Source organism: Bombus pyrosoma, linkage group LG14 (genome assembly GCF_014825855.1).
Source record: "Bombus pyrosoma isolate SC7728 linkage group LG14, ASM1482585v1, whole genome shotgun sequence".
Taxonomy (NCBI): domain Eukaryota; kingdom Metazoa; phylum Arthropoda; class Insecta; order Hymenoptera; family Apidae; genus Bombus; species Bombus pyrosoma.
The window spans coordinates 3402972-3418501 of NC_057783.1; the positions used below are offsets into that span (position 1 = coordinate 3402972).

Sequence of the window (15530 nt, forward strand, 5' to 3'; positions counted from 1 at the left end):
TAGTTTCGCGAACACTTCCAGATATAAAACGTGACCACGCGTCTCTTCCTCTTCGCGTGTCCCTCTCCTATACCCTAGTGTACACGCGCGTGTGCTCGGAATTGCACTGAAATTGCCCGGAGAATCGGTAATGCCATTTGGACACACAGGTTTACTCTACTTGTTACAAGCGTTCTTCTGCTAAAAAATTAAAAAAGAAATTATCGTTGATGACGGATATGGGAAAAGGAAAATTGAAATACAAGTTGATGGAAGGTAGTGCAAGATTGATAAGAAATATTCATTTCCAAAGGTTGTGGATCAATCTTGTGCAGTTGTAAGCTTTTCAGGTTACTGCTGAACTTATTTAGAGTTTGGATATTCGGTCAGAAAAGACTACTCTGGCTGTTGTATTTGAGGCATTCAGGGAGGAAACGTGGTGTAAGTGAACGGATCTTTAAATTGAGGGAATTGTGACTACAATTACATTCTGATAAGAAAATCTATATGTTCCTGAACATATTTATAGGTACTCATAAAGATTTGGAAGTTTATAACAAACCCCTAAGTAAATAAAATTAAACAACGCTAGATAAATAAGAAAACTGCAGATTAAATAGACTAATAAAGAAGTATTGCTACACGTATCCATGAAGAGACTTGCAAAATCCGTGAGAAAATTTTGTAGATAAATATTATTGTACATCGTTCCCCATATTTGTCTTGTCTGTTTGGTAAACACCGTACTTTTACCATTTTTCTTCGCCGAGTTGCTCGATTTTCATATGAAAGAAGCTATCGTCAATACGAACGAGAAGAGGAAAAAGGAAATTGAAATACAAATGAAGGAAAAAGTGGTCCAAGGTTGATAAGAAAAATTCGCAAAACTCGTAGCGCCTCGTTTAATCGGAAGCTTTCCTATTCGGAATTTACCGCTTAAAACTTAAACCCTGGGATGGTCAGAGACGATAACAAAAGTCGAGGCAGAGAAGAAGAGCCAGCGGATCAATTACGATTCGGCGGACTATTCGAAGGAGCATCTCGATCGAAAACTTCAAACTTTTCTCATAAGATGATCCTGCCCTGTCTGTGAGAAAAAGTAAAGTAGGTAAAGAAATAAAGAAATAAAGAAATCCAGCAGTAAAGAAATAAAGAAATTAAGAAAATCGACTGAGATTGGCGGTTGCCCTTCGTACGTTTCGTGCGATCGAAACGTGACACGCGGAAGGACGTGTGAAAGAACAATTCGCGAGTGGCGCAGGGTATCGTTGCACGATTCATTATGCGGGCAAATCTGACCTCGATCTCCGATTGTAATAATCTTCGTCGGGTGGTAGAATGTGTGCTACATGGCCCAGTTGCCAACGGGCCGGCCCTGAATGTCGACGACGCTGTCTTATACCGATCGGTGCAGCAGAAAATAATGATCCTCCAGCTTAAAAGCCGCAGGAAACTATATGTGAACATAGCACGAAACGTTTTGGCAAGACACCGTGTCAAGCGTCCAACGTGCGTTTCCTCTTTTCTCCGTGGCTTCGTTGCCTTCTGTCAGTGATTTTAATGACCACCGAACGATTCCAAGGAATTGCGTTCGCCTCTTGTGCACCCTCTTGCACGATTGAATCGATTCTAAGATTCTCAGTGAAATTGTATATCACGGGTGGACTGCAGATTTTTATGCATTTACGTAGAATTAAAAGCACAAGAGCTATGAACAAAAATTTTCCAATGAATTAGATAGAAAAATTCGTGACTCGAACCCAAAATTAACAATGTGAGTGGCGAAACTGGTTATCATCTAATAGTATAATATAATTTTCTATAATGTGATTTTAGATTGACATAGGAAGTTTTAAATCGCTTCTGATATTACTAATACGGAACGTGGAAATTATTACGTGGACAGTATTACATAGAAGCGTTGGGTGGTTTCAGGTAGTTACAGCAACAAGCACTTGTCTCGTGTTTCTGGAATTCCAACAATCGAGCGCTGAATACGCAAGCTAAAATGACACTTCCACGGGCACATATGACACCTTGATTTAGTAATGATTGCGCTCTAGCTGCTTTACGCGTTGCAATTTGTGCGACAATTAGCTACGTAAAAAGCCTTTGAAAGCTAAGTATGTAATTGCTGTTACTTGGTTTTGAGTGCAGTTTTAAAGGTAAGAATGTTTAATTAGTACTAATTCCGCAAGTAGCGAACTTATTTTTTAATTCTTCGTTCCATATTTTTCACGATCTTCCCAGCACGTGATGTATCATGTAATGTAAATGTTTCATCCCATTTTATTTAGATTTTGTAATAATGGTTATTAAGTATCGAATGTAAAGTGTTTATTATCGGTTAATTCCGTGATTAATTATATATTTTAAAAATCAGTAATTCTCGTCGATAAGTACTAATTTAATAAAAAATAGAATTAAAAGTATAAAATATCGACGCAAGATTGCTGAACGTTAAACCTTCCTCTTGCAAAGATAATTATTTTAATTAATTTCACTGCATTTAATTAAGTGAAGGATGCACTCGAGATTCCATTCAAGAAGCGCACTTTTTTCCCGGAAAAAATTGGCAAGCTAAGACACTTGTAGTTCCCCAGCATTCAACCACCTGTGCTTTTAATCATCCAAAGAAGAGAGGAAGATACACGTAAAGTTGATCTCTATAATTTCATCATCAAAGTATTCGCTTGCGATACAAGACTTAAATAAACGATCTAATTTTACGTGTTACTTTACGCAAATACACAGATCCAAGATCTGAATTGACTAAAATTTCAGCAAAGTTAGTGAATAAACCGAATAATTTTTCAAGAATAATACGAGTAAGGAAGCTGTCCTGTTACGAATACTATGAGTACACTTTCGTAGATTCTAAAATCATTCTAGGACTGCTTACAGGTCGTAGATTCTATTGGTAAATGACCCAGGACGTAGGTCCTTTTCTTAAATTAATTCGAGATACAAGAACCACCCTTAAATCGTTAGAAACTCGAGGCCTCTACTTTTAGATTAATTTAAAATTATAGACTGCCTTTTGATCGTCTATAGAATGATAAATCACAATCTTAACTCAAGGCATAAAATCAAGATTCTAAACTATTCAAAATACCATACCATTTCTATATATATATATTCCATACCATGAAAAACGGTACCGTCGAGGAATCTACTTTTATCCTAATCCAAAATTGTAAAGCTATCTTTGAATAAATCACACTCTTAAGTCCTGTTCCAGGCGTAAAATCAATCCTAAATTATTCAAGATCCTGAAATCACCCTTGAGCCACCATGAAGTCGAATCTTCTTAATCTTGGCTTAATCAAAAGTTGTGTAACAATGTTTGGATCGTGTAAACTATTATGAAATGGTAAGTTCCAATCTCAGGACATTGTTAGGCTGTAGAAACAACTCCTAAACTTTTCGAGATTCTGCAACTACCTTCGAATGTTTCGTAAAGTGTCGAGATAGTGAAATCTCGAATGCAGACGAAAGATAAATATAGTACAGGTTCTTGTACCATTGAACTAATATTGTTATTAACATTTTATAAGTGACAAACTAGAAATTCCTATCTTTGTATGTGGACATAGAGTAACAGACTGCTTCGTTTGATGCTTGTGAAACGAGGTAACCGGTGATCGTGTGAAATTAACGTTTCAATCGAGTAAAGGGAAACAAGGGGAAGCGCAAAACTTGCTCTGCGAAAATTAATTAGTCGTTGCAAAGAAAAGGAATTCGGCGCGTTGAATTCTGTCGGACAATGAAGCGACTCGGTGGTAATTTTTACAAGCACCTTTCGTACATCAGTCTGTGGCAAGGAAGGTCACAGTGCGCTCCAAGTACGCTCCTACGGACACACCCCGTGTTAACACTTAACTACGTGACCTAGTGTCCTCGACGTTGCACAACGAAGGCAATGCGAGAAAAAGAGAATGTCTGTAGAATTAAATAGGACAAACAGAGGCGTGGGTGTGACATTTTTAGCGCGATCGAACGTATTTTTATCTCTTCAACGCATTGCGTTTTCTATTAGTTTGTTCCGTATGAAATGTTCGTTTGAAGGTCTCAGATTTTTCATTGGATTATATGAAAAAGACTACTATTGATTTCGAGTGTCATTAAGGTGAAATTGAATGTCAATTAAAGCTCTTTTATTTCACGTGTTTTTTGTTTGAAATAGGGCTGCACGTTTTTCAATGTTGTTGTTGTAACGGTGCAATAAATTCGTAAGAAATTGGGGTCAGTCTCTACGACTAGTCTAAAGGCAAACATAATTTTAATGACAATACTTTGATTATCTAAAACATGTCTTAAGTGATAATATTTATATTAATACGAGGCTCATTGCTTTTTCTCTCCTCTGAAATCGTTCGTTCGAAACGTGCTAATTAAAAAATACAATAGCAACTAAGTAAGCTAAGTATGATAATTGAATCGACGCAGTGTATGCGTCACTAGTAGCTAACGTGCAATTAAACGTACTCTGAAGAAAACCAGAATCGTGTTTCGTTTAACCGAAGGAAACGAACATTTCATATGCTACGATCTAATGCATTGCAAATTAACACTAGAACTAACTAGTAATGCTATAAAATTAACAGTGTTACTAATAGTACTAAAAGCAAGTAAAACAAAAAATAAAAATCATCGAAATTCACAAAAATGCGTTATTCTAAATTTATAAAATTATTACGAAAAATCATTGGAATCGTTTAGTTTGATCACTCTGACATTTCTAATGTTAAACGGATATGTTTCCAAGTACGATTTAAACCACCCGATACAGTACCAAATATCATAATGAGTTATTTAAGCGTTAATTTGCCAACTATTCTATAACAGGGTACGAAAAAAATATACAGCGGTAAATGCAACAACGTGAATACAAATTGGACATAAAATTTATGGAGGTTTCCGTGAAGCAAGTGATTCAAAGTGGAAAATGAGAAACGGCGAAGGGGGAGAAGGGCAAAAGAGAGAGGGGGGGGCGGGGAGAAAAAAAAATTGGAACTTACAGCGTGTGACGAGCCTGTTGTTGGTCTGGCTTGGGGGCGGAATTGCAGGCTGCGGAGGTGGCTGCGAGCTCAAATCCTCGAAATTTATAATTTGCAAGCAGATGTCGTCCACCTCGCTCCTTATTAGCGCTATCACCTCGCTGCACAGAAATTTGGTGCCTGTGACAAACAAAGATTAATCCGATTAGCTCGCGCCCACGTAATACGTCTATCTTCGAAACAAACGATCTTTCAAGTTTTCTCGTTCCTACGTACAAAAACTCGTTACCAGATTGCGTATTTTTATGCAATAGCATATTTGCATTACCACAATTAAAAAAATAGGATCTGTACGTGTAAAAATTTATTTCACTCGTTAAAACCTACAACAAGTACTTCAGCTTGAATATCTTTTATATTTTTGCATATTATGTACAATTTTGTACATGTTTGCACCTTTAAATCTCCCATAAACTTATAATGTGTCCGTGATCTACCCATTGCTATAAACTCTCGCTGTAATAACAAGAGAGATCAGTAGTAAATGAGATGTTGAATTATTGAGGAACTAAAACAACAATTGCCCTATATTCTGTGATACCACAATTCTCGTTTTAATACCAAGCATGCATCTTGCGACGATAGTCCATTAGAAGCAGAAACATTGCGGGATAACCGCTGCAACAACAAATATTGATTTCCAGCAACAATTTTTTGAAATGCTTCTTTATCGGTCACGTTAAATGGGAACATGGGTGTCTGGCGCGATAAATATCCACGTTTGACGTTTCGGCGAACGTCTATTAGAATCCAAGTCCGTTAAACGTCTCGTGTGTTGTTTGAAGTTAGTCATAGGATCCCACGAAGCAACCAGCGGGCAATAAAAGCTTGTATCTTCGAATAAATCGCGTCTGGATTCTATCCAAATACAGTGGCTCACAAAAGTATTCGTACACTTACCATAGGGTCTTTTATATGCACACGTATATACAAATTTTTGTTATGCGATGATCATGTTGGAAACACGTGAACTCAATATGAAAATATATGTATAAAGAAGTTGCAAAATATTACCTATATGTAGTAAAAAATTTAGTATAAATACATAGTCGCCTTAAACATATAACGATGATTATTAAAGACGGTTTTAACGAGTGCTAAGACTTACTAATATTGTGGATGATTAGCTGTTTTGAAATTGATAGATTGTTTAAATGTTTTAAATATTTTCTGACAGGAAAAGATGTCAATACCGAGAATCAAACTATAGAATCAATAAAGGAATGCATATTTTATGCACATAAATGAGAGACACGACTGTCCTGTCCTGATTATATTGGTCAAATTGAAACCAGTCTAAAGGTGCACATACATAGAAGCTACGAGAACACTGTATTATGGAAAATAGCTATAAACTGATCATTATGATTAAATATTTTTGCGATCTCTGTGAAATGTACATATATTTGTACTTGTATCTTGTAATTTCTGCGTACGTTTTCAGGATCGTTAAAAGTTTCACGTATAATCACGATAATTGTTATTGCAATATGTAAATGTCGTTATAATACTAACGAGATCTGAAAATGTTTCATATAACACACGTGATATATTCATAAAAGATATCGACTGCAGCAATAGTGCAGGAAGTGCAGGAATACTTTTGCGAGCCACTGTATTTCTCCCAACCAACGTTACAGCTTAACATAGTCGTAATTCGAAAATTCTTTTGCAGAAGCCACGTAACATTGGTAAAAGTGGGGTAACGCGATTGCACCACTTTGTTAATGTTCCATTCGGATTCGTGACGACTCGAGGAATTATCGCGCCACGTGTCACGTGCGGATAGCATAACTTGGAGAAGCAGCACTGTGCAAAGAGACTTCTGAATCAACGTGAAACACGGCGAATGTTGGACGAGTGTTCCTTCAGGGACATGAATGAAGCTTGTAATGGAGTACTTGGCTACAGTGATCGTCAGTAACTAGGAACGAATGCTGGGAATGAAGTACATCATGATAGAGGCAATACATGTAACTAATATCTGGAAACAGAAAGAAATTTCCTTTTAACTGTTAGTCCAGAAATTTGTTGTAGAGACATTTGCTCGCAAATATTCCAACATTTGTAGAACCCTTTCGTGAATATATTATGAAATCTGAACCTATTACAAAATTTTGGTGGAACTGTAACGATGATGCCACTAGCAGTAATAATGATTATAATAACCAGAGAAACGATGAAGAAAAAGATAATTTGAGATAAATAAAAGACAGGTAGGCTGCAGATTTTTATGCGTTTATGTGAAATTTAAAAACGCAAGGACGCATAAAATGCATATGACATATAAAAATCACGGATGAATCTACTTTCTACTAGTCGTGTCCATAAAGATACAAATTTGCATAGAAATTCATAGTCCAGTTGTAAAATACAATAATATTTCATAAATTATTGAATAAAAACGTACGTTGATTAAACAGAGTTAACGGTAGCGTGGGTATGAGCGGTGAAAGAATGACGATGAAGGTATTACGCAGTTAATAAGCGCTACGCGGAGCGATACATCTTAACGGCACGATTTTCGACAGCGGAATAACCTTCCACGCGTTCGATTCGTGTCGCAAACTATTATACTTTGATGGGGTGGGGATACGAACGTACACAAATAGGACTCGGCTAATTTCCTGGAAAACCACAAATTGTCCTTCGAGAATGTTTTGATGTATCGTTAAATGTACGTGTATATCATATACATTTCACAGTGGTTCACGAAAATATTCGCACGTTTGTAGAAACGCTTTATGAATATCTTATGTGCCTTATACGAAATATTTCGAAATTTCATTAATACCGTATATGAGATTCGATTATCATGATTGTAGTGGTGCTTGAAATTAATCTGAAAATGTACACAGAAGATGCAAGGTATTTAGTGCAAGTATACATATATTTCGCAAAGTATTTTAAGCCAATATCAATGGGATCATTTTTAACACTCGCAACTCTGTTTAAGATAGAAAGATGCATGTACATTTTCAGATTAATTAACCAAATCATGACAGTCGTGTCTTGTTACAGCGCTAATGAAACTTTCAGGCGTTTTGTATAACACACGTAACGTACATTCACAAAAATTACAAGTTCCATTACAAATTCAAATTCCGTGTCAAACGATATCAAGTATTCCATGAGCCACTGTACCTCACGAAACGAGAATCCAAATCCAAAAACACGATCCACATGAGATTTTCAATCTAAGCACCAAACTATCGGTTGAAACGCGGATCACGGTCGGTTTCCAATCACGAGAACGAGTATCGTATATCGAACGAGTGTAAAAAGCTTCTTCGCGGCATTTGTGGCCAGCGTCAAGGTCACGGAAGCCCGTAACCACGAAAACACGATTAACTACGACTACGACGGGCGACTTGGTGGCTTTTGTCGCGAGCTCTGCGAGCGCAACTAATTAGCCAGCGTGTGTTTACGAGTCAAGGTACGTTGGACTCGGTCCAAAAGGGCTCGACAAAAGGAAAGTATGTCCCGTGTGTCGACCAGAAGAGCGTGGCCAGGCATTCGGATTGCCGATTCGGACAGGCCTGCTTGCGCAACCGGCCGGTGTGCCGAGATGGAAAACACACACCCTGGCACGCCGTGAGCGTAATCGGTCGGATAAGCGTGCCAAGAGTGCCACAGGCCACCTGGATCCTCGTCGTTGAACGTCATCGATGTGGAACGTCAACGATGATGAGTGTAGTACCGTGAGGATTCGCCGTTGCGAAATCGTGATCGGCCACTTGCTCGAGAACGACATGAATTATGGATGGAGCTTCAACTTGTTTGATTCTAGACGCTTCTTCGACCATCGATGAAAAAATAAATAGAGAAAGATCGTTCGAAATAGAGCTGATACTTTTTTAAATGGATAAGAATGAAATTTAGGGATTGGTTGGGTATTTCGAAATTCTGTGGATAAAGCGTCTCTTCGATCTTTATGAATATATCGAACCAACCTTTATGAATAGATCAGTATACTAATGGGTGAATAAAGGAATACTTCTTCAAGCGAATAGGGAAGCAAGCAAGGAGAATGTTTAAGAGTTGGCTGGATTCGTAGAAATCGTGAATGCTGCGTTTCTTCGGCTATTGATGGGTGAATGGAAATAGACTTTTTTACGTTTAAAAGAGTGAAAGTAGAATATTCAAAATGTAAGTGATGAATGGATTTAAAAAAAAAATTATGGATACGGCGTCTTTTCGACCACCGACGAACGAATAGAGAGAGATTATTTTAAGTAGGACAGGTTGAGAGTAGAATGTCTAAGAGTTGGTTGCGCTTTTAGGTAGTTTTTAGATGGTTCCAAAGGGCGGAGAAATAATGGTTTGGCTGCGCAGCAGGCGAGGAAGTATTACATAATCCCTTGTGAGGCAGTGACTGGAAGACTCGATAACCGGTTGCAATGTTGGAACAGTATCAATGGAACTGTTTGATCTTTTCATTAAATCTTTCGTAGGGGTATACCTATGTACTCTCGGAACTTGTAGCACTGCTTTAAGACGTCTATTTATATTTTATCAATTATGGCCACGGCCTTCACGAAACATACGAAGATACATATTTTAATCTCTTCCAAATTTTAGCAAAATACACGTGATAATCATCTGCCACTTAATGTTAATGAAATTTTAAAAAATTTCATACAAACTAGAAATTATATATTCACAATTTCATACTCACAAAATTATATACATGCAATGATTTTCTGCATTAAGTACTCAAATATCGTCATGTGTCACTGTATGTATTCCAGCCGATTACACGGCTAATCCAGCAGGATAACACATTCAGGATGTTTAATGAGAGAGAAAATAGAACACGTTTAATGACAGGTGGAAGATGATAAAATTCAGCGATCAATTAGAGAGACATTCTCGGTTCGGCCAAACCGCTCCTCGTGTCTAGATAGCGGCTAATATGTGCAATACGTGTGGTTTCTTCGGCAACGTCACAGCAAGCTGTCCTATCGATCCATTGCTGGCTTTCTTTCTCTGTTACACTTTTCCTCTCGCTTCCCCTTTGTCCCTGTGGAATTACGCACGCAGACGGGTCACGCACAGCTGGCTTGTCAGATCCAACTGAAATGCGAGCATGCGAGGAAGAAACACTGTGTAAAACAGCCCTCGGCGGGCCAGGTTGCGCCTTTCACATTTTCTCGCTCCATTTTTCATGCTGCCTGCGTTACTGACTGCCGCCTGTTAAACATTCACGTCGTCAGAAATTCACCCTGAAAAGGAACAACCCCCCAAATCTCCTGACACTTTGCTCTCTTTTTTTGTAGCTTAATTAAGCACGTTTGAATGAAGAGCGAGAGATAATGCGTGGAAGTTGAATCAATGCAACCTTTTTGGGAGAATTTCACTAAAGCGACTTAAATGTTGTTTTGTTAAGGTGAAAAAAATATTCCATCGCTTGAAGAAAACATAATACTTTACGATGGTGTTGGAAATTATTCCATTCTCAAATCATTTTATTAGTTCTATTCAATTTCGTTAATTTAATTTCGTTATTAAATATGCAAATTGAAATTGGAATACTGAATAGTTGAAGCTGATCGTATGAATATAGAAATTTCTATTAATTATTTAGGCCCTGCACAGACAATATAACAATTCCGAACTAATGATTGAACATAACAATTCCAAACTATAGCGTAATTATTCGAGAATAGAGCCTTGATTCGGCGATTAGAATTCAAATCCTCAAATTAACTGGATTTTCGTATTTGATTGAAACACGGAATTTGGAGATTTTTGTCTTCCATTAAGTTCTCAATGCAATCACAAACAGAAAAGTCGTTGTTCGTTCCACCCAACATAGAAATAAATAACTATCAACCGATTGAAGAATACACCTCGTTAAGCTATAAACAGACGAAGGGACGAACTTCTTTAATGTCAACTTTAATTATAATGAACGAAGTACGCTTACACGAGGTGACGAGGTGACGAGGATACTTGCTTTGTTCCGAGTTCATTACTTTTTGCTTGCTCAAGTTCCAGGTCGCTTCAAAGCAGGAACAATAAAAGAAGAAAACAATCCACTGAATGTTAAACAAATTGTACTATTAAATTCAACATCATCCGTAGAAGCTCTCACAAAAAGAAAGAAGGAAACAATATAAGATACCGAAAAAGACAGTAAGGAACCATAAGAGTAGTTGTTTGTTCGCCTTCTTGATTCCAGAAATTGAACCTGAAAAGAAGTCGAAAGGAGAACAAGTAACCAGTGAAAATTCCAGTGGTACTTCGACTTAATTGAAACGTCAGCCTGTGTAAACAAGAAAGAGTGAGAGAATGAGAGAGAGAGAGGGGAGAGAGAGAGGAAAGAGAGAGAGGAGAGAGAGAGAGGAGAGAGAGAGAGATGATTGGGAGAAAAGGCTTCGTTTGACGGCGTGAAACGTTCGTTTTCACGGCTTACCGTGAAACGAACGCTCCTCCTCGTCACTTCCCTCCGCGTCGAGTCCGCGCATAGGAAGTCGCGGAATAAATGGCGGCGTGCCAACGATTTTTCTTCATGAAAATTCAAGATGCGGTTTAAAGGATCACGTGCCGTTAGGCGACCAATGCTAAGAACACTTGCTTTGTTTCGGTCGAGTAGTCCGGCAGTCTCGTTAGGTCCTCGTGGTTCCACGGCTTTTAAACCAACGACAAGGCGGAGAAGGACGCTGTGGATGAGTCGAGACCTGTTTCTACGAAAGCAGGAGTAAAAAGAAGTGGTAAAAAAATAGAGAGAAAGGCAAGGATAGGGCTGAGAAATGAGAAAGGGACGCGCAAGCAACAAGGGTGAACGCACGCTGCATTCATTCAGCGCAACGTCCTTGTCGAGAGAATGAGGCGAAGCATGAGAGAGACACAGACGATGCTCTTTCAGCGGAGCCTGCATCGTCTTCCCTTGAAAAAAAGAACCAATAATCCCTCCGCTGGATAAAACACTTGGTCGATCGATTTTTTTAAAAGCTCCTGGCTTTCGATAAACCCTCGGTTTTATAGAAACGGTTATTATTACGGGGAGACACTGCAAGGCTCTTTAAACTTCTATTTTACCTTGGAATGCCTGGGAAAAATATTAACACTGAATCTACCGGTCTGTAATATGTACTTAACTGTTCTATATGTGTATATGTGAGTCAATTCAAATGATATTAATGAAAGTAAATTTGTCTATATAATCTTATCTAGAATCAGGTAAAAATCAATATTAACTTTGACAGAAATCAACTGCATGTTTTAAATGACTGTTGAAAAAGAAAATCTGAAATCCGTTATTTTCACGGGTTCGCTAGTTCTACCGTAGAAATTTAAAGCGACGAAGTTAGTAATAAATTCGCATATCGAAGCTTTATGATGAACAGTAGCGTAACGGTGACTGAGTGTGTAACTGTTTTGTGATGACTGCGCCCCAAAGAGTGAAAGAGTCCCATGGTCCGTGTCTATTTCAAGACCAGCGGACACTAATAAACTCGTATTGATACTTCTAATGTTCTCACGATACACACGTTTAGAATCCTATGGCGCTTCATCAAAAGAGGCACGCGAAAAATAAAGTTACTGCGTAGAAAATTCTAATTTAAACACTGCTTGTCAACTTTGTCAATTGTACGACAACACGGAATAAAAAAATAAAAGATACAGGAGATAGAATTTTGTTCGTGGACGTCGAGGAGGAAGATAAGCCGACATCTCGGATCAGGAATCTTCTTGCTGCGCGATTTGTTCGACAAAATCGCGATACTCGACAGAATCTCGAAGGTCGTTCCGTCTTTATAGATATTTTTAGACCACGCGACAACAGCAGAGGCTGCTGTCCACGCTACACGAGGGAAAAAACGAATCCGACGAACCGAAAGAAATTCTTCGATCCTCGGGACGACGAGAAAGTATACGTTTGAAATTGGAACGTGTAAATTAACTTGACCATTTTGTAACAACATACAACAAAACATAATTTGGTTGGAAGATGAGGCAAATTTGTGGGGGCTTGGATGGAAAGAAAAAATGAAACAGCCATCGATAATACATGGCGCGAGGTAGTGAAGAAATAGCCAAATGAATTTCTAAAATTGCTTCAACGTACTACCGTGCGGTCACTATAAATAAGCATCCCCTTCGGGGTGCGCCCAACGTCCAGAAATACATCCAGTCCACTCTAATTCGGCTAATTTACACATGGCCCTTCCTGATCCGACTACTGCATGCTTTCACGATGACCTTGTGCACCATCCACCAAATTGATAATTGACGATATCATATAGCAATACTTTTACTCGATCATGACAGTTTATGAAAAATGTTCAGGATCATCGCCTGCTCGAATTTTGGAATTTGGAATTGTCGTTCGAAGTGTTGAAGTACGATATATCGTTAGCGTGAAGGCTGTGTTTAAGAGTATGCAGAATATATATGATATACAAAACTATATAAAATGTCAGCAGTAAAATAGTTGGTCTAGTGCCTAATAGGAAAAATAAATCTCTTATTCAGATTCGATCTTTTTCCATTCACAAAAATATCAGTTTGTATAAATAGTCGCGGTCTAACGAGTATATACTCATAAATTCTTCGAATGTCTCCTATGTTTCATGAAAATTTGATATCTAGAGCAGACTGCGAATTTTGAACTGTACACAACTGTCTCTCTAATTTAAATGCTTCAATTAATTCTAGCACTGTTAGTCACACCATTCACTCCGATGGCATTACCGACAAGCCTAATGCCAACCATTGGTAACCCCTTCGACATGATGTAACCATTAAAAACTGAACTTGTAATTATTTATAATTGAATCTGTAACTACCTGTATTTATACCCATTTAAATAGTACAATTTCAAAAACTGCTCCATATTTCGACGATTCCCTCGTTGATTGGGATCAAGGTTCTTCCAAGTCCACTCCTCATCTAAAACCGTGATAGGCACCAAATTGATAAGATCGATAACAAAAATATCAATTTCTCGAACTACCTACCAACTACGCCAGGCTCTGGATATCAATTAAAACGAAGATGATGTATGTAATAACGTAAGACCGAAACACACCAGTTTATGAAATTATCGCGCGATGAGGTCCTGGATGTCTAGTAAAACGATTGGTGGATAGTGAGGAGGTCATGATACCGCAGTGGAACGAATAGCCGAGTGGTTAATGGGTTAACGGCTCCCTCCAATTGGTCGATGACGCTGTGCCCTCGTGACGTCACCGAGTGCAATGCCCCTGTGACGTGGCAACGTGTGCTGCAGGCCAAGCAATGCACAGAAATAGCATGCGCTTTCTCTCTCTCCTTCTTCCTCGTTTATTCCTCTGTTTCCTTCTTCTACCCTCTTGGTGAGGTCCGCTCCCTTTCCGAAGTGTGCTTTCGGGCTTACGAATCGCGAAACCCCGTCGTCCGATATACTTGCCAAAAACGGCCACGTGACCAGCCCAGGAAAATGTCAAACGTCCACAAAGGAGCAACGGGAAGGGAGACGTTCACCTGGTTTACTCCGGATGACCCTAATCGCACGCGACTATAATCCGGCGGAGCTGATCGGCAAGCATGAAAGACGAACAAGAATCAGCTATTTTCGCGATGTCAAGGTACAATCGAGAACGTATCTTCATCAAGGAACAGGTCCACCAAGGTTTCTTAAATAAGACTTTGCTGATCTTGAAGGATCACGTGGTCTAGTTTCGATGAGGACGCTTTATTCTTGGTTACAATGATGATGTTTCTTATTTCAAACGAAAGAAGGTAGAGAAAATGTGGATCTTTTTCATCAAATAAGGCCAGCTTAACGAACGATAAATTATAGGAAGATTACTAAATCTGGTTTAAAATTCGATTTTAAGAGGAAGGAACGAAGTTGTGTATTCGAAGGTCTGTAGGATCTAATTCCGATGAATGTTCGCGAATGAAAGAAAGAAGAGTAAATGTTGACTGTTTCCATGAAACAGAAAAATCTGAACGAAAACTTATTTATAACAAGACTGTTAAGCACCCAGTCCTTGAAACACTTAGTCTACTTTAAAATTCAAGTTTATGCGAGAAACAAGAATCGAAGTAAAATTACGCGCCTCTGGGAAGTCAAGGTTGGTTACAAAATATATCAGATTCGAAGTAAAACATTCAAGGTCCTTGAAACGCGAAACATACAATCTTGAAGGGCTATCGTGTCTATCTATCGTGAAAGGTGGACGTTTGCCCGCCGATGTTTCTTATCTTCACGATTCTTCCTATCCCTTTGAATAACAGAGATTGGATTGTATCGAACGGACTGCCGTGAATTCGACCTTTCCCTTCCACGAAAGAAACCGCCCTTTTGTTGCGAGAAGAACCTGACCTTTCCGTTCCTCGTTCTCTTCGAGCAGAATCTTCTATAACCAGATAAAACTTTTTTCTGGTTAAACGTCTAATCTTCGCCACCATCTTCAGAAATCTTTCTAAATCTCGTGGAAGATCGAAAAGTTGTTCGATTCGTCTTTTCCGTAAATATTCCGCGACTGTCAGATCTTT

General features: G+C 38.5%; 1 protein-coding gene across 16 annotated transcripts in view; it reads right to left on the bottom strand.

The window, feature by feature from the left end:
• The window catches only part of LOC122574658 (potassium voltage-gated channel subfamily H member 6), a 147119-nt gene that overhangs the window by 98309 nt on the left and 33280 nt on the right, over positions 1-15530 (bottom strand). For 15 of the 16 annotated variants that reach the window (XM_043742496.1, XM_043742499.1, XM_043742487.1 and 12 more), the window contains one exon: positions 5001-5159. In XM_043742496.1, the coding sequence (XP_043598431.1) occupies positions 5001-5159 (159 nt within the window). Of the gene's footprint in view, positions 1-5000; positions 5160-8183; positions 8331-15530 lie in introns of those variants that run through there. The other variant, XM_043742503.1, reaches the window with a different exon arrangement.